This window comes from Solea solea, chromosome 17 (assembly GCF_958295425.1).
Source record: "Solea solea chromosome 17, fSolSol10.1, whole genome shotgun sequence".
Lineage (NCBI taxonomy): Eukaryota > Metazoa > Chordata > Actinopteri > Pleuronectiformes > Soleidae > Solea > Solea solea.
Genome location: NC_081150.1, coordinates 8,930,621 through 8,951,684, shown reverse-complemented (window position 1 = coordinate 8,951,684; position 21,064 = coordinate 8,930,621). Strand labels below are relative to the sequence as shown.

Sequence of the window (21,064 nt, the reverse complement as noted above, 5' to 3'; positions counted from 1 at the left end):
ATCCCCCATTACTCTCCGGGCACAGATAAATATATATATATATAATATATGTATATATATATATATATATATATATACACACATATACATATACATATACGTATATAGTGTTTGTACCTTTCTTTAAAACAGAATAGCCAAGAGCTTAAGCAGGAAGTTAGATTTTTTTTTAATAAAATAAACTTTACCGATGACTCACTGTAACAGAATAAGTGATGTTTCCTACAAAGAAACATTGTCTTACCAGAAGCTGTGCAGCAGCAGCAGAGTTGGTAGTTTGGAAACTGCCGGTGACTGATGCTGTGACGGTTTGACAGCGCCATCTAGTGGAATAATCCAGGTGTTGGAGCAAGACGTTACAGTTGATGTCTGCAAAGGGAAAATATTGGAATGTAGTCAGGGTTTTCTGGATGGAGAAACGCATTTTTTTTATTATTATTATTTATTTATTCATTCATCCATTTATAGGAAGTGATATAAAAAAGTAAATAAAAACATTCATAGTAAATCAATAACATAACAACAACTCAGTGTTGAAGGGAGTGCAGGGCGAAGCCAGGAACTTTGTATCCTTTATTGATGCGTCATAATTATCAAGTTATACGGATGTTTGTTTATTCATATTCATGACAAACACATAGGGTTGAATGGAGGGCGCACTTCTGACAGATGGGTTACCTTGCACACGCAAGACCACGACAGCGAAGTCCCGCATGCGCAGTAGCAGCCGGCTTCCCTGAGCCCAGGACGCAGGAGGGAGAAGATGATGCGGCTGAGCAGTGTGCACGGACCGGGTGCGTGACTGGCCTACCGACCGTAGCTATAGCTCTCCCTCTGCCTTGTCCAGCTTCTTGCCAAATTGCTGTTTCATGTCGAACTAGAACCGGGGTGAGAGTAGAAGGTGATTAGTAGAAGAAGAAGAGGGAAAAGGAGAAGAGCAGGATCGGGGAGGAGGAGAAGAAGACAAAGAGGACTGGGAGGAACTGGGCATCAAATTGCACCGGATGTCATTGCAGGCTCATAAGTATCGAGGATGTGAGTAACTGCGTGTTTGTTTGTTTTTACCTCACTATTATTTGTGTCACTTCTGTGCTGACACTTCACACCACGTGTGTTCGGGTTTGAAAGATAATCTTTTTCTCCTTCTTCTTCTTCTTCTTCTTCATCTTCATCACCATCTGCTCAGTGCGGTTCCGACACCCACCTGTTAAGTTAAAGGCGCACAGTCTTCAAAGTGACTTAAAAACTTGAAGTTCAAACAAATACCCTTGAATACCCCCCTGCTTGATCCCTGTGTTCCAACAACGATAAGAACATCTGACGTGTTGCACGTGTTTATTTTCAAATATTACATGACATGGACGTGGACATGGAACGTGCAGTCAGAAAATCAGCAGACATGTGGGGTCGTTGTGCATTTGTACTTAGGCCCTCACCTAAGCTCGTTGATCAATTGAATTTAAGCCTCTTGAGCTGCGAGAGAAAAACCTGCTGACACATGCGCCTCTGTCTCTTTTTTGTGCTCGCCCAAACCCTCTTTACCCTCTCTATCTGTCAGATCTCCCACCTCTACTGAACTGCCACTGTGATTGCACCCTCTGACCTGTTATTACACTGCTATTACACCAGATGACCTGTTGTCCCACTGTTATTACACCCTGTGTGTCCTGGGAAACTTTGATTACACTGAAATACTCAGTATTTCCCTGCAGTGGATGCCCAGTTCTACATATGCCTAGCAATGAAATATTTAAAGGCCAGCTGATCTCACGCACGGGATTAATTATAGATTAATAGACACCTGTCCGCTTGTGGATAACAAGTGTCCATTATCCAAATATCTATCCATCTATCTACAGTACGAGTGTAGGAAGAGTGTCTCTTGTCTGATATCCTCTATCCCACTTCCTAAAACCACCTCAAGCTGCTGTGACTGCACAGCGATCATAAAAATCGATGGAAAGTGACCTATCATCTAGTGGAGATTAATGTATTCGTGCCGTTTCCGTCGAGGGCACGTGGCGAGCCAGAGGCCTAATGTGCTCTCATTTACAGAAAGGCTTGGAAACAGTGTAATGGTATAAAGTGCTTATAGACCACGTTTTAGCAATTACTATGACACAGCACAACAGTGCAACACTTCCGAGCTAAATGGCTCTTACTCTTTTTTTGTTTGTTCTTTACAGACCTGGTAAACACCTAATATAGGGAAGTGAAAAGTGGGATCTTAAGGTTCAGTGCGGGCATCATATAGGTGTGTGTTTGAGTAGTTTCTTTAAAGACAGTGTGTACAGAGTAATGCGCACTGAGCACACGGAACGCGTAAACAATCATTTGCACTCATCTGATACGTATGACATGTAATTTGATTTGGGTGGTCGTCGTGACTCACTGTCTCTCTGTTGTTCTCCATGTCTGTCTGTCCCCCCTTCCTCCCTCTCTCTCTCCTTCCTGCAGTGTAATCGAGACCAAAGGCAGAGCCATGGAGGTTGTAACACATTTTGTGAATGACACTGTAGAATTTTACAAATGGAGCCTTTCTATAGCAGGTAAGGACAGTCCAGAGCCATTTATTATAGCAGGAAATGATGTGAGCGGTAATTGATTTAGACGTTAGAAGGTCAAAGTTGAACCAAATAGCCTCTGATCATTTGTAACATTAAACTCATTTCCCCCTCGAAAATACATTTATAACATAATGCAGCCAATAATATATCATGACAATACATAATAATAGAAAACAGGAAATGGACCTTGCACAGCGTAAGTTATATGCCGTGTCACACACAAGTCACAAGTGACACAAGTGAAGGTGTGTGTATACAGTGTATGTTGAGTCATATTTGTTTATGATGCACATTACAAACAAGGGGTTAGACAAGACATCGTAGAAAATAACACATTTCGAACAGTAACACACTATTACACTGCATTAAAACGAATAAAATTGGGTTTAAAATCATCACTGGTAATGGAAGAATTGGTCAGCTTTTCCAAAAATTTAGGGACAACACCTGTACACACAGCCTGCACTGTATGTGACACTCACCTATTCTGCCGCCAGACAAGAGGGTGGGGAACTGGCCCATGATGTCGTCTCCTCTCCCCACACTGGCCATCAGCTGCCTGTACCTGCTTTTCCTGTGGGCGGGGCCTAGATACATGCAGGATCGCCAGGCCTACACACTGCGGAAGCCCCTCATAGTCTACAACTTCAGCATGGTTGTCCTCAACTTCTACATCGCCAAAGAGGTCAGTGCCACTGAAGCGCCGCCATGAATCGATGAACAAATATGGCCGTTCATGAGTGTAACACAGCTGCTCAGTCCAATGTTACAACTGAAAATAAAGAGCGAAAGACACTGTAGTGTGACAGCTAAGCAGTGAAACAATGCCATAAGGATGTGAGTGTGCTCTAATTTCTTCAACAAATTACAAATATATAGAAACTTGTAGTTCTGTCATTCGCTCACTTAGAAGTTTCTGCTGTTTGGAGTAGAGGATAGTTTCTAAAGGAGAATCCATCCATCTTCTACCACTTTTTTATGCCAATCTCAGCTGCGGGGTCCAAGGATATTTCACCTGAAATAACTTGCTCAGTGTCCTTATTACAAGCATCCTCCTGTTGGTAGCGTTGGGATGTTTCAATGCACTTCTCCTCTTTAATGTTCTGTGGTTTCTCGTCAGCTCCTTATAGCCACCAGATCAGCAGGATACAGCTACCTCTGTCAGCCTGTCAACTACTCCAATGATGTCAATGAAGTCAGGGTAAGCAAACACACACACACATACACAACGTCAGTGCACATATTTTTCAAGTACATCATATAAGAATATTACAATAACTAATCAAAAATGCTTCACTGATCATATAGGGAGCAGCAGGTAGGAAGAGTTTTATTCTGTAGTCTGTGTCAGTGTATCAGGATCAGTAAGAGGAGGTAATAGGTGACTGTAATGATTTCAGCACAAAGAGGGTGTGGTCTGACACAGAGAGGCGGGAGTAAATGGTCTTGCCACCCTGAAACTCCTCCCCAATCTCAGGCCTCGCTCACTCTTTCATGATGGCATCACCAAGAGATAAGACATGCCAAAGTGCCAGGGCTTAGAGAGCAGCCGTGTGCGGCTGGAGTTTTTTGGGCTACAGTGGGATATTTCAAGGTCAAAAGATGTGCAATGTGTTTAGTTTCCTGATCTTTTCACGTTGTTTCATATTCATAGACAGAGTAGAGGTCAAATTATACTCAACAGTCACCAGGGAGCGACTCCAGAGGTTGCAAAAAGAAGAAAATGAGAATACTTCTCACTTGCTTTACAAAATCAGTAAACATTTTCCTGACCAGTTAACAGTCCTATTCTCATTTTGTGTTCTTCAAAAGCACATTTTGTAAATTAGGTTCCAATTTAGAGGATAATGGACGATTAAGTGCAGCACATATGATGATATGATGATATTCAATAGAGCCTGGTTGTAGGTGACGTCTGTGAACTTCAAGTTAGCAATTCTAAAGTCTATAAAACAAAAGTTAAAATTACAGGACTGGTTACCACTCGTTTAATTCTCACTCTGAGATTATTGTACTGTCATCTCACCCAGTTGTATCGACAGTCAGTTTCAGGCACTTTTCTCTGTTCCTTTCATCATTTTTATTCTTGCATTTGATTGTGGTCTGTCGGGCTTTAATCAAAGATGTAATCCTGAAAATTGAAAAAAAGACGAATGAAGATTAACTTGAAGGGTATTTGTTTGAGCTTCAAGTTTTTTAAAAGATTAACTCTTACTGGACTACAGGAGTGTGTGTGGACATGTCTGCTATCAGATTAAAACCATCACCTGTCGTCATTCACTATTTCCATTTACAGATAGCATCTGCTCTTTGGTGGTACTACGTCTCCAAAGGAGTGGAATTCTTGGATACAGCGTTTTTCATCCTGAGGAAGAAGTTCACCCAGGTCAGCTTCCTCCACGTCTACCATCACTGCACCATGTTCATCCTCTGGTGGATCGGCATCAAGTGGGTCCCTGGTGGACAAGGTGAGGAAAAGATTAATCTGTGTTCCGAGACATTCGCAGTCTTACGAAGAACTGGACTCACATCTGACACAAATCTTCACAATTTACGCAGCATTTTTTGGGGCAACCATCAACTCTGGCATCCATGTCATCATGTACGGTTACTATGGTCTGGCAGCGCTGGGACCTCACATGCAAAAGTACCTCTGGTGGAAGAAGTACCTCACCATTATTCAGATGGTGGGTATTAACGTTTGTTTTTGTGTTCTGTGGGTGTTATGAGATCATTCCGTAATTTTCTGTGACATCTTCAACAGATACAGTTCCATGTGACAATCGGCCACTCAGGCTACTCCCTCTACACCGGCTGTCCGTTCCCCCTCTGGATGCAGTGGGCTCTGATTGGTTACGCGGTCACCTTCATCATCCTCTTTGCTAACTTCTACTACCACGCCTACCGCGGCATGCCTTCCTACACCCAGAAAGGAGGCAAGCCCGTCACAAATGGCTCAACTGTGGTAACTAATGGCCACGTTAAAGTGGAGGAAGTGCAGGATAATGGAAAAAGGCAAAAGAAAGGAAGAGCCAAAAGAGAGTAAAAGAAAAAAAACGGTAAAGGGGATTGCTTTGTGGTAAACAAAAAAAAAAAGAAAGAAAGAGGATAGTTGTTTTAAAAGCACAGAGAAGGAAGGGATTGAACAGAGAGTTCAAACCAGGCGAGCATCCTTGCAAATAAAGTAGACGGTTTGTGACCAACTGGAGGAGATGAACGGGTAGCATTGTGTGTTTGTGGATGTGTCAGTAATGGTTTGAAGAGAGGAGAGAGGGGTGGAAAACGCTGTAGTCTCTGTGCTCTCTGTGCTCTTCTGTCCAAACGTGTTCTGGACCATCATAGGACCAAAGTTTTTCAAGGATATACATCCTGCTCAGTATTCACTATCTCACCAACCAAATTTCACCTCCATTTTTTTGTACTCTGGATTCCAGTGTTGTTTGTAAATGAAAGTTGAAATAGTTTTTAATGGTAAATTATTTTCTAGTGCTCTTAAAGAGTTGTAATGGGTTTAACTAACAGATCATGAAGACTTTCCCTCAGCAATGGGGAAAATATTTGTTTAAACAAGTTTAGCAAAAACCAAAAAAAAAGAATCAATCACATTCTCATGACCTTGTCATGGACTTTATGCTCCTGTGATGTCCCCAACTCATATAACATTGCTGCATTTACATTAACGACATGCTGTCTTCTTTGTGTTCATGTGAATTAAAAGTCCTCATGTAAAGGGAGGGGATGTAGTTTCTTTTAGTATTTATGAAAACTTGTGGAAATATTTGTTTTAATAAAAATGTACTGTGGGTCTTGTTGATTTATTTATGTTCTTCCTGCTGTGCAACGTAGCTGATGTGCAAGAATATACTGTACACTCCATGTCAGGCTCAGTTCTATCTCACTGCCACGTACGACTGAAGGGGAAACTCATTCTTTTTTTGTTTTTCTTTTTTTTTATGAAAACTATTTAAAATAAAAGTGAATCAGGTTCTGGCTGCACATGTAACGGAAATAAAAGACCACCACCCCCGTAAACTGTGTGTGTGTTTTCTTCCTGTCCTCACTCCCATTCCTTCATCTCACTGTCTCCCATCCTGGAATCTGGAGGATGTAAAGAGCCATTATGGATTATATGTATGTGCGTACTTGTGTGTGTGTGTGTGAGAGAGAGAGAAAGAAAGGTACGGCTGTGTCTTTGGTCTGTCCAGACAGATCTGCCCTAATCTGTGGGGGTAAATTGGCTTTAGCTTCAAAAGAGCTTATTTCCACGTCACTGCATGAGTTACCCGAGGAAAACAGGTCACTGGAAGAGAAGCCTCCTCTAATCTGCCACCAGGTTGCTACTGTTCTCCAACTCCATGGATATGTTCACATTTGGCTTTGATACAGCAGTGCTCTGCATTACCATACATTAATATGTGTAGTAGACAGAAAACAAAGAACTTCAGGAGTTTAATTATTATCCTGGTTCGTTTCATAAATCTTGTATCTCAGGTCTCAAATTATTTTTGTTTAGGTTTAACATCCTCAACCACACTACACTGCTCTGTCTTATCCCGCTGCACCACCACCACCTGTCGCTTTCCATCAATGGCTGGGATGGAAGGAGGTGAGAACAATCGACCGGATAAGATGAGTGAGATGAAGTACAGTTGCCCTCCTTGGGGATACAGGGATCTAGGCAAGTGACTAAGCGGATTGCACCGGCCCCAGCTTTTCTATCAGAGGCGTTTGGCAGAGGTCACCATAACCTGCAGCCTAGCCGTTGAGTGTGCTTTATGAATACACACAATTACACACATATCTGTGCACCTGTCCATGGTGAAATATAACTTTCATAAACAATTCAGTACAATTAAGTAAAAATAATCCCTATGCAACACATCAAGATACAGTATTTTAGTCGAAATTCTTTCTAAACACATCTATCTGTACTTATTTATTTATTATAACAATAATAATAATAACAATAACAATAATAAAACATAAAAACTTGAGCCACATTTCTCACTTAGGTGTCAGTTAAAAATCTAGTGCAGGGTCAGTTTGCAGGGGTTAAACCCTTGCAGACCTGACCCGTCACACACTCATCTCATTAGCAATTACTGTATATGACTAAGGAGCTCATTCTAACCTAACAGAGTGGAAACAGTCAGCGTTTTACTGGCTCCCGCAGTCTGCAGGGCTTGCGCTGAGGCAATTTTGTGTGTAAAGACCACCCTCTGCTGGGCCTCACTTTAGTTGCTCTATTACATAGAACATTCACATAAAGATGAGATGAGCTGGGAGAGGCAAGATATAATTATGTCTGAGAACCTAAGAGTTCATGTGCATAATCCCTGATATTGTTGGGAAACAAGAATGAGTCTTTATCTGCACAAACTCTGACTTGGTAAGTGGCTGAAAGCTATTAAAAATGGGGAGTCAGATGTTTACTGAAAGAAAAACGTCAGTTGACAAGTTGTTTGAAATCATATTCCCTGTTCATTTTAACTTAACCTCTGATTAAACCGGAAACCTTGGCACCGAATGATGAAAACGGAGTGAGAAAGCATTTGTGACCTTTGACCCATTTTGACTGATACATTATGTGTGTGCATGTTTTATTTTGTCAGCACTTTAATTTGCGTTTAAGTTTTGCCTTTAATTAAAAACAATTAATGTGAGATGTGTGTCCCCTTTTTTTGCATGACACAAGAAATAACCCCAACATTGTTAAAAAGTAACTAAGTAACTAGAGTAAATTTTAAACTTTAACTTAAGTACATTTTAGACCAGTACTTTTACTTGTACCTAAGTATTTTTTTATCAAAATAGTGCTACTTTTACTTGAGTAGAATATAGAGTAAATAATGTAAACTTTTATAATGGGTCAACAGGGATGAGCAGTTCTGGAGAATAGCGACATCTAGTGGCTCCACGACTGAAGCATCTTCTTCCCATTTATTAGTTCTATCTATTCAACAACGGCTAAAGATAATCTGAATCAATCCACTGTTTAATTATATCTCGCATCTTCAGCACTGCGTGTTCCTATGTTGTTGTTGTTTTCTGTTTAAAAACAGTTTGAAGTTGATTTTAATGGAGCAGTAGATTAACCCGGCCGCCAGTGGCGCTGCAGATCCTCCATCCCCGTCACCATCATCTGGGAGGAGGAGGAGGAGGAGGCTCCACCGGGCTTCCTCGCCGGTTACAGCTCAGGAAGATGCGACCGAGCTGAAACCCTTCAGACCCCCCAGACAGGTGCACAGCTCCTCTCACCGCAGGAAGGAGCGGACACAGCGGGGAGGAGAAGAAGAGGGAGCTCGGCGCAGGGTCAGATGTTCATCTGGATGGTGCTGAGGCTAATCCCGTCAGAGCAAACAGGGCGGATGCTGTGAGGGAATACCCGACAAATTCATCAGCAGCGGCCCGACACTTCACTTTACACTTACCCTTCTTTAAAGGCGACTCCAACCAGCGTCTGCTGTCATCTTCATCCTCGGTGAAAGTGAAGGAGAGGAGATCCACAGGAGGGAAGGAGGAGGAAGGCAGCCTCCACCACCACCACCACCATCACCACCACCGCCGCCGCCGCCGCTGTGGGAGAGGCGGAGTGTCTGTGGGCTGCGGAGGAGAGGGCCTCGGGTTTTTGGGTTTGTGGAGAGGAGGATGTTTACAGGCTGAACTGATCCACTTCCACCTGCAGAGGAGACTGAGGAGAAGCGGTGCGAGGAGGATGCAGACCAGGCCGGACGGCATGGCCACGGAGGAGGCCGCAGAGGGAGAGCTGGAGGCGGCTGCAGAGGCGACAGAGGTGGGGTCCGTGACACAGCAGGAGCAGGCCTTTGACGACGAGATGGAGAGGCTGCTGGAGGAAAATGAAGATCTCAAGGTTTGGAAACAGTCATTTTTTATGAGAAATGCCACGTGTCACTTCACCATAACAGTAGGCCACAGCATCAAATTCGACTATTGCACATTAGCAGCAGGAAATGTATCTATTTTGACATTTATTTTTGGACTGTATGTTTGGTGTGATGTGTCATTACTGACTGAAACTTACAAACACACATCATTTTGTTTGTATTTTGATTTATTTGTTCATTTTTCCTGTCAGATTGGCCTACAGACAGATAACAGATAACAAATTACACCTGTATGGTAATAATTCGTTTTTAGAAGGGACTGTCAACAGCTGCAATGTTGCCAGGAAATGATTATGTTTCCTTCTGAAAATCCAGACCATATTTGACTCGTGTGCAAATCATCTATTACTATAAAAATCAAAATCTATGGTCATGGACACATTATGGTAACCTGTGTTTCCACTAGTGTGAGATCGAAGAGATGAGGACCGAGATGGACGAGATGAGAGACACTTTCTACGAGGAAGACACTTGTCAGCTGCAGGAGATGAGGCGTGAGCTAGAGAGAGCCAATAAAAACTGCCGGATCCTGCAGTATCGCCTGAGGAAGGCTGAGAGGAAGAGGCTGCGCTACGCCCAGACAGGAGAGATTGATGAGGAGCTGCTCAGGAGTCTGGAGCAGGATTTGAAGGTGGATACAGAGGGGTCACCTACTTGACTCTTTTTACAGAATGAGAATGCACTTCTTAAATGTGATAGTAAAGACATGTATCTAAAAGTTCAGTTCTAACAATGAAACTACATCACCAAACCTGCAGGTAGCGAAGGATGTGTCGGTGAGGCTGCACCACGAGCTGGAAAAGGTGGAGGAGAAACGCACAAAGACGGAAGAGGAGAATGAGAAACTGAGGCAGAAACTCATAGAGGTGGAAGTGACCAAACAAGCTCTGCAGAACGAACTAGACAAATCCAAAGAGGTAAATAATAAACAGTTATTTTATATAAATCTACACTACATCCATTAATGACAACAAAGTGATTAAATATGTACTCCTAAAGTCACAATATAGCCTATAGAGACTTTCACTGTATATTCTTATTTAGAGAGAGGAGAGATGTTATCTACCATCTACTATCTTAGAGAGTGGACTGCTTATAGTAAATTAAAGGATAAATATCTCAAGACGAGCGTTATATACTATATGTATAATGCTTAGATCTGTAACTACTGAACATTTGATCTTATCAAGGAATGTTTTACTCACAAATTCTACATACTGACAAATGTTACTGTCCTCCAATAGTCACAGAAGAGAAGAGGAAGTAAAGACATCCAGAAGACAGACAAGAGAACAGCACAGACTCCTACTGAGGTGAGTTGCCATGACAAATGAAACAATCATGTTGGTTTCTCTTGCTTACACAATACAGTTATCCAAAGTAATGGATAAAGTAATTATCTTCATATTTTCAGTAAAGTCTTCAGTGCCCTTTAAGAACTATATTTGGTAACTAACCACACAGCTCAGTCTTCTCCTGCATCTGTGGGAATATCTCAAATACTAATGATGGAAAGTTGGTGAAATCAATCAGGCGTGTTGGAGCAGCGTCTGAAACATGCAGGACAGAGGTCCCCGAGGACCAGGATTGAGAAACACTGTACTAATTATGTTCTAAAATAATGTCCCTTCTTCTTATGTACAGTATATAGTCTTTTTTTGATTCTTGTTTACCACAGACGAGGAAGGAACCATATATGGTACCTTCATGGACCTTGATTTTCTACATTTCAATAAACAATTTTGAAAAATGTAGCAAAGGGAAAAAAAATCCTCCAATAATACATTTTTAATTTCCAATATTTCAATGAGTGCCCTGTAGAGGGTTAGGAAGATATTTAGATCCTACAAGTTTAGCTCACATCCTTATGTCTTATATCAGGCCAAACCAAATTTAATTTAATCATGTAAGTAGAGTAAGTAGACGTCAAACATCCTCTTGGTTTTACAAAGAGATGAAGTTTTTGCTCAGAATTGCTGTATTACAAAGTTTTGTAGAGATTACGTCAGAGATTTGACCTTCTTCTACTTAGAAGCACGTTTGTTTACTCTCTGTGCTCCAGGAGGACAATGAGGACCTCAAGTGCCAGCTAGCATTTATCAAAGAGGAGGCCATGCTCATGAGGAAGAAGACGGCCAAGATTGACAAAGAGAAGGACCGACTAGAGCAAGAGCTGCAGAAGTACCGGTCCTTCTATGGAGAACTGGACAGCACCCATCCTAAAGGAGAGGCCGGAGGACCACCCACCACCCGCGAGTCAGAGCTGAAACTACGGCTCCGCCTGGTGGAGGAGGAGGCCAACATCCTGGGGAGGAAGATAGTTGAGCTGGAGGTAAGAGCAGACGATGTTGCGTTGGATTTTCTTTAAGTGGAGGAGACCGTTTTTGAGCTCATCTCACTCTTGCCCACAGGTTGAGAACCGAGGCCTGAGGGCTGAGCTCGATGACCTCCGCGGCGAGGCCGAAGGAGCCGGGAGCTCCAGCGGAGCGACGGGCGGGTCGGGCACAGGACGAGGCCTGGGCGACGATCTGACCGAGCTTCGACAGCAGCTGCAGCTGGTGGAGGACGAGGCGGAGCTGCTGAGGAGGAACCTCGCCGACGTCGAGGAGCAGAACAAGAGGGTGACGGCAGAGCTGAACAAGTTACGCTTCAAAGCGGGAACTCACGAGGGAGGCGGCAGGTATGGAGGTGCAGGTGTCGACGGAGCCAAGACGGAGGCTCTGCAGGAGGAGCTGAAGGCAGCAAGATTGCAGATTAATGACCTGAGTGGAAAGGTAGGATTATATTTATTACACTGATGTTGATTTGTTTTGATACGATCATACAATCATCTATCGTCTTATTTATATTGGACAATCTTAAACGTGGAATGACCTGATGCTGCCTATAGAGAACACTCATGAGTCAATGTAATGAGGAACATGAACATATACGTGACCTTTATGACAGCACTTATGATTCAAAAGTTATTACCTGTCTTTGTCTTCCTCCAGGTGATGCAGCTGCAGTACGAGAACCGTGTGCTCCTCTCCAACATGCAGCGTTATGACCTGGCCTCCCATCTCTCCCTGCGGCCCAGCCCGCGGGACAGCGACGCAGAGAGCGACGCAGGCGGCGCCACAAGCGGCCGGCGCGAGAGCGACGAAGACTCCTCCTCCTCCCGCCTTCTTCCTCCTCACCGCAAGCGCGAGGGCCCTGTGGGTGGAGAAAGTGACTCAGAGGAGGTCAGAAATAACAACGGCAGCGGCCATTGCCTTACGCCCACACGGGGTCTCTACACCCCCACGGGGCCCGAGGGCGCCGCCTCCTTTGCCTTGGCCCACTTCCTGCCCAGTGGCCGGTGCAGCGTGCGAGAGAGGCAGCAAATGGTTGACATCCGCATGGAAGCAGAGAGGCTTGTGCGCACCGTTGACCGCCTCATCGCCGACACTGCCTCCATCATCTCCGAGGCGAGGGTCTACGTTTCTAATGGTGACCTGATGCTCGTGAGAGCAGGGGAGGAGGGGGGAGAGGATGACGAGGGCAGGGTCAGAGAACACGAGCTGCTCTATCGCATCAACGCCCAGATGAAGGCCTTCAGGAAGGAGCTGCAAGCATTCATAGAGAAACTGGAAGTGCCAAAGCTGGACGACAGAGACGCAGAGGAGCCGCTGTCGGTGAGAGAAAGACTCGAGGCGTTCATGAGTTCATGGTGGCAGACGAAATGTCTCGTCGAATTTAACGCCGACTGTTTTCTCCTTTCTCTCACCAAATCCAACCTCTTTTTTTTTCCTCATCCATCATGGTCTGTCTCTCAGATGTTCCAGCCCATCATTTTGCTCATCCTCATACTCGTGCTATTCTCATCCCTCTCCTATGCCACCATCTTTAAACTAGTCTTTCTCTTCACTCTCTTCTTCGTTCTGTGACGCACACATCCATCATTTGCATAAACCCTCCGTTTGTTTGTTGTTTGCTCCGTTGATTTCCTTTATTGCCCTCATTATTTGTTGCCAAGGTAACCAAAAGCACAGAACAAAAAATACTCAGCACTTGCCTCAGCCGCAGGTTCAACACTGGAGACTCCATTACCCATATCCCATTGCTGTCGGCATCCGTCCCTTGAGGAGGTGAGTGTCTAACTGTGCTTGAGTAAAACTTGTTTATGCTATTGCTTATTTACATCGTTGGCTCTTACAAGTATCAGGTTTCTGTTTTTGCACGTACAAGGATTTAGTATTTAGAAATGATTTGACCAATAGTTTTGATCAGAGAATTTCTTTAAAAACAGACATTTACATTAGGTTTTGAAATTTGGACAGGGCCAGGTTTACTAAGAATATTTGGCTTCAAGAGGTCAACAAAAAAACAGTCAACAAAATAAAGTTGCCAGATAAGTGGCAATGTCTTTACACAATATAGAAATGCAGGGGTCACACGAAGTCCATACTTAGCTTTAAAGTTAGAAAATATTGTTTATTTCTGCGTTTAACCACTGCTAAAAATATTTCCTTGTGTTATGACAGCAGCAGTTATCCCCCCCTTTATAACAACACTTACTGTGCCATCGTGTTGTTGTTGTTGTGGTTGCCGCCTCAAGGTGAAGTGAGGTTAAAGTTTGTTTTTCATCCCGCTCCGTAACTCCTCGAAGGCTTTGCCGCGCATTAGGGAGCACGACAGGTGCAGGAATGGCGGTGCTGGAAGGAATTCTCATGATCACGCCGAGTGCCAAATGTCAGATCTTGTCAGGTGGCCCAAAAATTCCCCAACACGATCCCTGATTAGTAATTGATGGTGTGGCAGATGAACAGTAGCAACTGTCCTGAGACATGCGGGCAGGAACACAGTCACAGGTTCAGGTTACTCCAGGCCAGAACATTGTATGACATTTCACACATTTTGCTCTTTTGCACATTTGCAGCATAAGACGTGCAAAGCCTGTGTGGATTAGATAACACGTGTATCGCTTTCCAATACACACACATGTATAAAAAAAAGCCAGAAAGTATCAAAGCACTTTTAAAATGATTCATAAATGTAAAAAAGAAAGAACATGCCAGGCATCCACCCACCTGGTAACCTATGTCCCATGACTATCACATATAGATATTGACTGTGACACATTATTACACACTGTGTCACACACACCTATTTTGCATGGCTTGGAAAAAATGATTAACAGCAGAGCCCTGGTCACAAGGCGAAATCTGCCCGAGCATCCTAAAGCAGAGTAGCAACAGAGAAGCCCATTGGCTGAGAAAGCGCAGCAGCTGAAATAGCTATGTAAACACTTTCCCTCTCTCTGTGAGCCCAGGTAATTATAGCCAGGATGCTGGTGACGACAGTTGCCCCCATGGAGACTTCAAATGATGGAATAAATTTGATCCGGGGTCCAATGGCGCACCCCCGAGTAAACACTGGGGAGCGGTATAAAGGCGCGGGTACCCCGTCTGGAACAGAAGTTGTTTACCCTTTAGTCCAACGCTCCTGACTTAACCTCGACAGACCGAGGAGTGACGAAGGACAAGGTGGCACTTTAAAAAAGATTTACGTAACACGGCAGAGGACAGAGCAAGAGGGGAAGCACCGGAGAGAGGGGATTTAACGATCTGCCGCCTGGAGGAGCGGATGTGTTGGAGAGGCCAGAGCGCACAGCAGCAAGTAGACAAGGCTGAGGATTTAAAACAGGAGAGCAGAGGAAAAACGTGTTTGTAGGATAAGGTAAGGGCAGCTCTGATGGAGATTTTTTTTAATCTACTTATTGGATGATTTAATTGAAGTAGACAATCAAAAACTATTACAGCCTTGAGTCAAATCTGTTATGCTTAAAGTGATTTATTTTTTTTTTTTTTTTTACTTATTTGTGGTGTCAAGTGTCTGATGCAACATTTCCATTGCCTTCGACAGACTGCCTTTCTGTCCCTGTAGCACACGCACAAGTGAAGCAGCCAGATTACTATGCATAGTTACTAGATTATTAATATCTCTTTACAGGCGGGAGGGAAGTGACTGATACATTCAGGCATTTTCAACTTGGATACTTGTCATGTACAGGGATGTCAACAACAGTGACGACAAAGCTCCGCTGTTACTTCAACTTTACTTGATGGGAGGCAGGAGTCAGAATTATCAGTGCTACTTTTATGGTCAATACTGCTTTTTAAACAGATTTCATATTCTAGGTTACCCATGATAACAACATTGAAATGGCAAGTTCATTTTGAAGCTCCACCTTTTTTTTTTCAATGATGATTAAGTTCTATTACTTAACACAGAAAAACAGATATATCACCAAAGTATTGTTTTTGAACATCATTCATCGTTAGGCTCCTTGTCCAAGTGGTACATGGTATTAGAAGGTTCCACTGCAGGGTTCACACATACCCCAACTCATGCCATGTGTCCAGCACTGGGTCAGGTTCCAAGAAGATGACCACCCCGTGTTAAATGCTAGGCATTTTTTTTTTTTTTTTCCCTTCCTTCCCATGTCACAGGGCATAGAGGCAGGCGCACAGAGGTCACAGTGAGCGCGAGCTAGAACACTCGCTTTGCCGTCATGCTGCAGTCTTGTCCACACGTGCTGCATAGGTAGGCTTACATGCCTGTGAATTTTAGACAAGAATGCGAAAGGAGAGGGCCGCAAATATCTGACCTTTATGAGGGCAGAAAGTGTCCAACGAGTTATTGAAGCAGTTTTGGTTTTAGGTTTTTGCTTCAGTTCAGCCTTTGGTGTTAAAGCTGACATGTGACACGTGACGTAACAACCGTATTTAATCTCTCTTCCATGTATTTGTCTCTGCAGTGTTTCAAGGTCATCGACCCTTTCCGTCGCTCACTGCTAACCCCGCCGTGACCTCTGACTGAGCCGTCAAACAAGAGGAAAGGGGAAATTGCCTTTCAAACAGGCCTCCGGACATTTAGCAGCCTGCATCATGGCAGCCATCGATCTGGAGCGTGGGTTGGAGCACAGAGGCCAGGGCTGGGGACAGGAGAGGCCAGAGCTGATGGACAACTTCGACTCTGAGATGCAGGAGTGGGAGGACCAGCTGCAGGACATTCAGAGAAAAATCGAAGAGGTAAAGAATGGAAAGCATGGTCTTGGACTGCAATTTCTGCAAAAAGCACATTGTGTTGAAACAATGACACGCTGAAGAAAGTGTGTGAAGCCTCTTATACAACATAGTCAGTGAAATATGGCAATATGTCTCTGATTGATTGCAGCTTAACAACTCAGTAGCCTATTTTTATTTTTTTTTTTCAAATGGGATTATGTCATGTGCATTAACTGCAGAAATAAATTAATCTGGTCTCGTCCAAAATATACACAAATTCAGTGTTGTAAAATCCCCATGGTTCATTTAAAGAGTTTGGTTTAACATGACACTGTTTGGTCTCACGTGGAACGCTGCAGCGTGCCAACAGGCTAATGGTTTTCTTCCCCTGTTATGTATACTGCATGTGCACTTCACATGTGCGTGTGTGTGTGTGTGTGTATCTGTGTAAAAGCGTGCGCTGCATAACTGCCAGCTACTCAACCCTGGGGCCTTGTTAGAACAATAACACAGACAAATGTTAACAAGCCCATTTAACTGTGATGTGCTGACAGACACACACACACACAGGGTCTGAGAGTGGACACCAAAGTAAATATTAAAGGTTATGATGGGATACAGTATACCATGTGCTGATCAGAAGTACAGATTAGGTTGTGCCGTGTAAACACAGTTCTTCTCGATGCTTGTAATACAGTTCACGAGTGACCAGCAGGCTGTCGCTCAACGTTTTGTTTCGTTTTCATTCCCCAGCTGTACAATGACGTTCAGGCGCGCAGAGGAGCAAACGATATCACCGCTGACAATCAGAAAAACGGAGGCGAGTTGGAGTATGGCCTGGGTCACCATAGTAATGGACATTTTGTGCCTGGTCATCACAGCAACAACCACTCTGGAGCTCTGCCCGTGCCACATCACTACAGCAACGGCTGTTACAACCCCAGTGGGTACAGCTACCCCGTGAGTCATCAAAATGGCTACGGCTACTGTCACGGCAACAGCGTCTCGGAGATTGGAGACTTACTCCAGGATTACTTGGGAGCGAGGAAGCAAATGAATCGCAAGAACAACGGAGATCGCCACGTGGTGAGTGGAGCGAAAGCAATTCCGCTCATTTCCCTGCCTTATGCCTCATTCCAGTGGCATTTGCACATCTGAAGAAACCAGATAGGAGGACGTGATATGAGTCATAGCTGGGGTTCAGGCAGAAACATATTGATTACAGTAAGCTGGTTCCTTCAAGTCTGCCCACACAGACAAGTTACCAGATCAGAGTTTTTACATACTTTCACCCAACTCTTAAACATCCCTAACTCCTGACAGAGACATTCAACTGAGAGTTTCCCACTTCAAATGACAATCCAATGTGCACCTGCAACACTGAAGTATATTGTAGCTAATGCGATGAAAGCAGATCATGAGCACTATTTTTCCAATAAATATTGTTTCCCTTCGCTCTTAGCACTTCAGTGACACAGTCAAGGTGAGTCAGGACATCCCTTCACACCAGGATGACCTGAGGAGAAGATATCAAAATGAGAGGTAAGAGGTTTCTCATCAAAGGGACGTTCATCACCATTTCATAAAATTACACATCAAGCCTTGTAATTTGTTTCTTCTATTTCAACTAGACTTGGTCTTGAGCAGTTTCTGGGCAGTTTTGAGTTGACTGAAAACAAGAAGAACCAAGTGTCACACACAAGGAGCTCCCCCAACAAAGAGAACACAGGTGCCAAGCCCCCGCTGGGACAAAGGGATGCTCCAAGTGCACAGTCACGTTCCCAGCTCCCGGCTCCGACTGCCGAATCTCCCGCTTTGGACAGGAAGTCCTTCAGTCCAGGCGTCCTTGGTGACAGAATGTGCAACAGCCCCTCTGTTCTCAGGAAGTTTGGAGCCATGCTGCAGGAAAATGAGGGCAAAACGCTCACTGAAACAGGAGTGGTGACCCATCAGGGGTTGGCCCCGGAGCCAAAGTGCCCCACCCCTAGCTGTCAGCGCAGAGCTGTAGGAGCTGCTGCAGTCGCCGGCAGGGCGCCCGTGCGTATCTCTAGCAACAAGTGCCAAGCAGATTGTGATGTGATGACAGCGGACTTAGAGCCCAGCCAAGAATGGGGGTTAGTGGACCCTGGTAGACAGAACCACAAAGACCAGAGAGGAGGATACAGTGGTTCTAAAGGGTCTCAGCCCAGTCCGCAGCAGTCCCACAGGCGATCACAGGTGGCAGGGAGTCCAAAGATTAGACCCAGGACGAACAGTGTTGCGGACAAAGATGCAGGAAGGAAGACGGCACCCCAACATGTGGAGCCCAAAATGGACTACAGGGTGTCAAGTGCTTCCTCTGGAGCTCAGAAGAGTCAGAGGGGTGGGGTAGCAGGACAGGAGTTGCCAGGTTGTGGCCGAGTGAGGGATGAAGGACTTATTGAGCTGCTGGACATGCTGGACATCCATCATGAGTTCAGCTCCAGTCCCAAGACAGGTCACACAGCCTACAGACAGGAGCCACAGCTGGTAGGTTCTTTTCTGCTTCATAATTTCATTTCATTCTACGTAAAAAAAAAAAAACAACAACAACTAATTCATGTTTCTGTCCAGGTAAATCCAGCCGAGATGTCCTCTAAGAGGAACTTCTCTCGTCCAGCACGGCCAGCCAACCAGCGCCCTCCCTCCAGATGGGCCAGCCGCGCCCCAACTGCCAGAATCAGCGCCCCATCTGGCCCAATGCATCGTCCCCCAAGTCCCATGACCAGAGCCCCGAGTCCGGCCTTGAAGCACCGACCTTTCATGTCCTACTCTCTTCAGACTGAGACTGTCATTATGTGATGTTCTCCCCATCTCAGTAAAGCTTGATCCCTTTCCCAGGGAAACGCCTCCCGTGGTTCCCAGCCAACACCCTCATGTAAATATTAAGGACTGTTTTGGTAAAATCATTTCAGAGAGAGGTACAGAAGTGCTTCATTTAATCTTAATGTCGTGTTCAAGACAAAAACACGTCGACTACATTCTCCAGTGTTGCTGTGGCTTTTAGCTTCTTAACATTAGCTGACAGTTCCCCCCCCCCTTATCCACTTTTCTTCTTTTTTTTGTATTTCATTTCACTTTGTTTTCTGTACAGAGAGAGTTAGCATGTGGCCCTAGTTTGAGGGTGCATGTGTTCAATGTTCATGCTTGCCATGTTGAATCATATTCAACCAGTGGGAGTGGATTCATGTTCAACTGTGTGTCAGCAACGGCGTGTTTTATTGTATCATATTGTCAAAGTGATATATTTAAAATGTTTAAATGACAGCTGTGACAGATGACTATGATATGCCTTTAATGTATTTTTTTTCTTGGTAATAAATATGACAGTGCTTCAACATAAAGACTCTTTTCTTTCCGTGGTAGAGTTGCATTGTTCTGGTATATTATCGATATCTTACTGTATATTTCAGGGTGTTGACGATTTACTGCACGCCGCATCTGTGCTACGGATATTTGACACCGGCACTTGCCTGCATGCCAACACAGTGACAGCTCAAGCCATGTTGCCGTTGCAAAAGAGCGAACAGTTAGTGAACTTCAACACATCAGTTGTTTATGTGACAATGTACAGGCTGTGCTCTATTATGCCGACACTTACAGGGATTACGTAGATTTAATTATGTTATTAACATTGCACAGTTTTGCCAGTGACTGTGCAGCACGTGTGGTCACGTTTCATGATCGGTGTTTCTCAATTGACAGGAGGAAAAATCGCAGTTCAAACCAGCGCATACTGTGCACATGTGCGCACCATGCCAAGCTCACATAACCGCACAAACTCCCTCCGGCAGAGGTGGCCAAAGTGTGAATTGTCATGTAAAGGCTGGATGAGTGTACGGAAGTCCTGAGGTCCCATGATGCCTCAGCCCGGTCACCCAACCTCTCGGTGCTATGTTGCACATCAGACTAGAAATAGCAAGCGTGACGTGTGTTTTGGTGCCAGAAATCTTAGCCCGCTGTCTTTGGGAGGTATAAATAAAGAGTGGGAGGGGGCAATTGGTTCCTCCCTCTGTCTCGACCACTGTTTCTTTTATCTTTGTACCTATTTTCTGCCTCCCAATATAATATTATTTGCGTACTATCAAATGAAAATGTTCCAATTGGGAGTTTAAACCTTCTCCCCAAAGGTTAGAATGAAGGTTGCATGAGGTTAGGCATTTAATGGAGGTGCTTAAGTGTATGAGTGTCCTCATATAGAAAGATGTGTGTGTGTGTGTGTGTGTGTGTGTGTGTGTGTGTGTGTGTGTGTGTAAATGAGAGCCCATCTTACAGGTTGCCACCTCCTTGAGTATTTTAACAAGGCGTCTCACTGGCCATCACTTCCAATCAGGCCCTCACTAACTGTGATGTGTCTACTCGCTCACTCACTCACTCATCTTCTACTGCTTTATCCTCCACATGAGGGTTGTGGGGGTTGCTGGTGCAAATCCCAGCTGACATAGGGTGAAAGGCAGGACAGGTCGCCAGTCCATCACACATGGAAGACACATGGAGACAAACAAGCATCCACTCTCACACAATTTAGAACTTGGGGTGTCAA

The 21,064-nt window shown here is 44.3% G+C and overlaps 2 protein-coding genes and 1 long non-coding RNA gene across 5 annotated transcripts; 2 read left to right on the top strand and 1 right to left on the bottom strand.

Moving 5' to 3' along the window:
* Positions 1-759: 759 nt before the first annotated feature.
* LOC131443184 (elongation of very long chain fatty acids protein 4-like) lies at positions 760-6,488 on the top strand. The gene is made up of 7 exons (XM_058612597.1): positions 760-1,035; positions 2,458-2,549; positions 3,065-3,252; positions 3,688-3,768; positions 4,864-5,035; positions 5,127-5,254; positions 5,332-6,488. The coding sequence occupies exons 2-7, from the start codon at positions 2,483-2,485 to the stop codon at positions 5,611-5,613; spliced, it is 918 nt and encodes a 305-aa protein (XP_058468580.1). The 5' UTR covers positions 760-1,035; positions 2,458-2,482; the 3' UTR covers positions 5,614-6,488.
* On the bottom strand, positions 3,261-9,161 carry LOC131443185 (uncharacterized). Its single transcript, XR_009233580.1, has 4 exons — positions 8,999-9,161; positions 4,835-5,023; positions 4,594-4,698; positions 3,261-3,740 (listed from the first exon to the last, which is right to left on the bottom strand). It is a non-coding gene; the product is annotated as an uncharacterized LOC131443185 (long non-coding RNA).
* Positions 9,142-19,879, top strand: LOC131443183 (protein SOGA3-like). Of its 3 annotated transcripts, XM_058612593.1 has the most exons (10): positions 9,142-9,438; positions 9,879-10,103; positions 10,231-10,389; positions 10,717-10,785; positions 11,535-11,804; positions 11,884-12,246; positions 12,466-13,128; positions 13,270-13,581; positions 14,766-15,172; positions 16,254-16,387. In XM_058612593.1, the coding sequence occupies exons 1-8, from the start codon at positions 9,283-9,285 to the stop codon at positions 13,378-13,380; spliced, it is 2,016 nt and encodes a 671-aa protein (XP_058468576.1). In that variant the 5' UTR covers positions 9,142-9,282; the 3' UTR covers positions 13,381-13,581; positions 14,766-15,172; positions 16,254-16,387. The 3 variants fall into 3 exon arrangements, with proteins under 3 accessions (XP_058468576.1, XP_058468578.1, XP_058468579.1); XM_058612595.1 differs by lacking the exon at positions 14,766-15,172 and having other exon boundaries at positions 9,283-9,438; positions 16,254-16,345; XM_058612596.1 differs by lacking the exons at positions 9,142-9,438; positions 9,879-10,103; positions 10,231-10,389; ... (2 more) ...; positions 11,884-12,246; positions 12,466-13,128 and adding exons at positions 17,257-17,589; positions 17,966-18,045; positions 18,135-19,011; positions 19,096-19,879 and having other exon boundaries at positions 13,405-13,581; positions 16,254-16,527.
* The last annotated feature ends 1,185 nt before the right edge of the window (positions 19,880-21,064 follow it).

Excerpts from the sequence above, each read along its gene's own strand:
- LOC131443184 (XM_058612597.1), top strand. The coding sequence starts at position 2,483 with ATGGAGGTTGTAACACATTTTGTGAATGACACTGTAGAATTTTACAAA. Across the intron at positions 2,550-3,064 it reads ATGGAGCCTTTCTATAGCAG|ACAAGAGGGTGGGGAACTGG; the intron begins GTAAGGACAGTC and ends TTCTGCCGCCAG. Across the intron at positions 3,769-4,863 it reads ATGATGTCAATGAAGTCAGG|ATAGCATCTGCTCTTTGGTG; the intron begins GTAAGCAAACAC and ends TTCCATTTACAG.
- LOC131443183 (XM_058612593.1), top strand. The coding sequence starts at position 9,283 with ATGCAGACCAGGCCGGACGGCATGGCCACGGAGGAGGCCGCAGAGGGA. Across the intron at positions 11,805-11,883 it reads GGAAGATAGTTGAGCTGGAG|GTTGAGAACCGAGGCCTGAG; the intron begins GTAAGAGCAGAC and ends TCTTGCCCACAG. Across the intron at positions 13,129-13,269 it reads ACGCAGAGGAGCCGCTGTCG|ATGTTCCAGCCCATCATTTT; the intron begins GTGAGAGAAAGA and ends TCTGTCTCTCAG.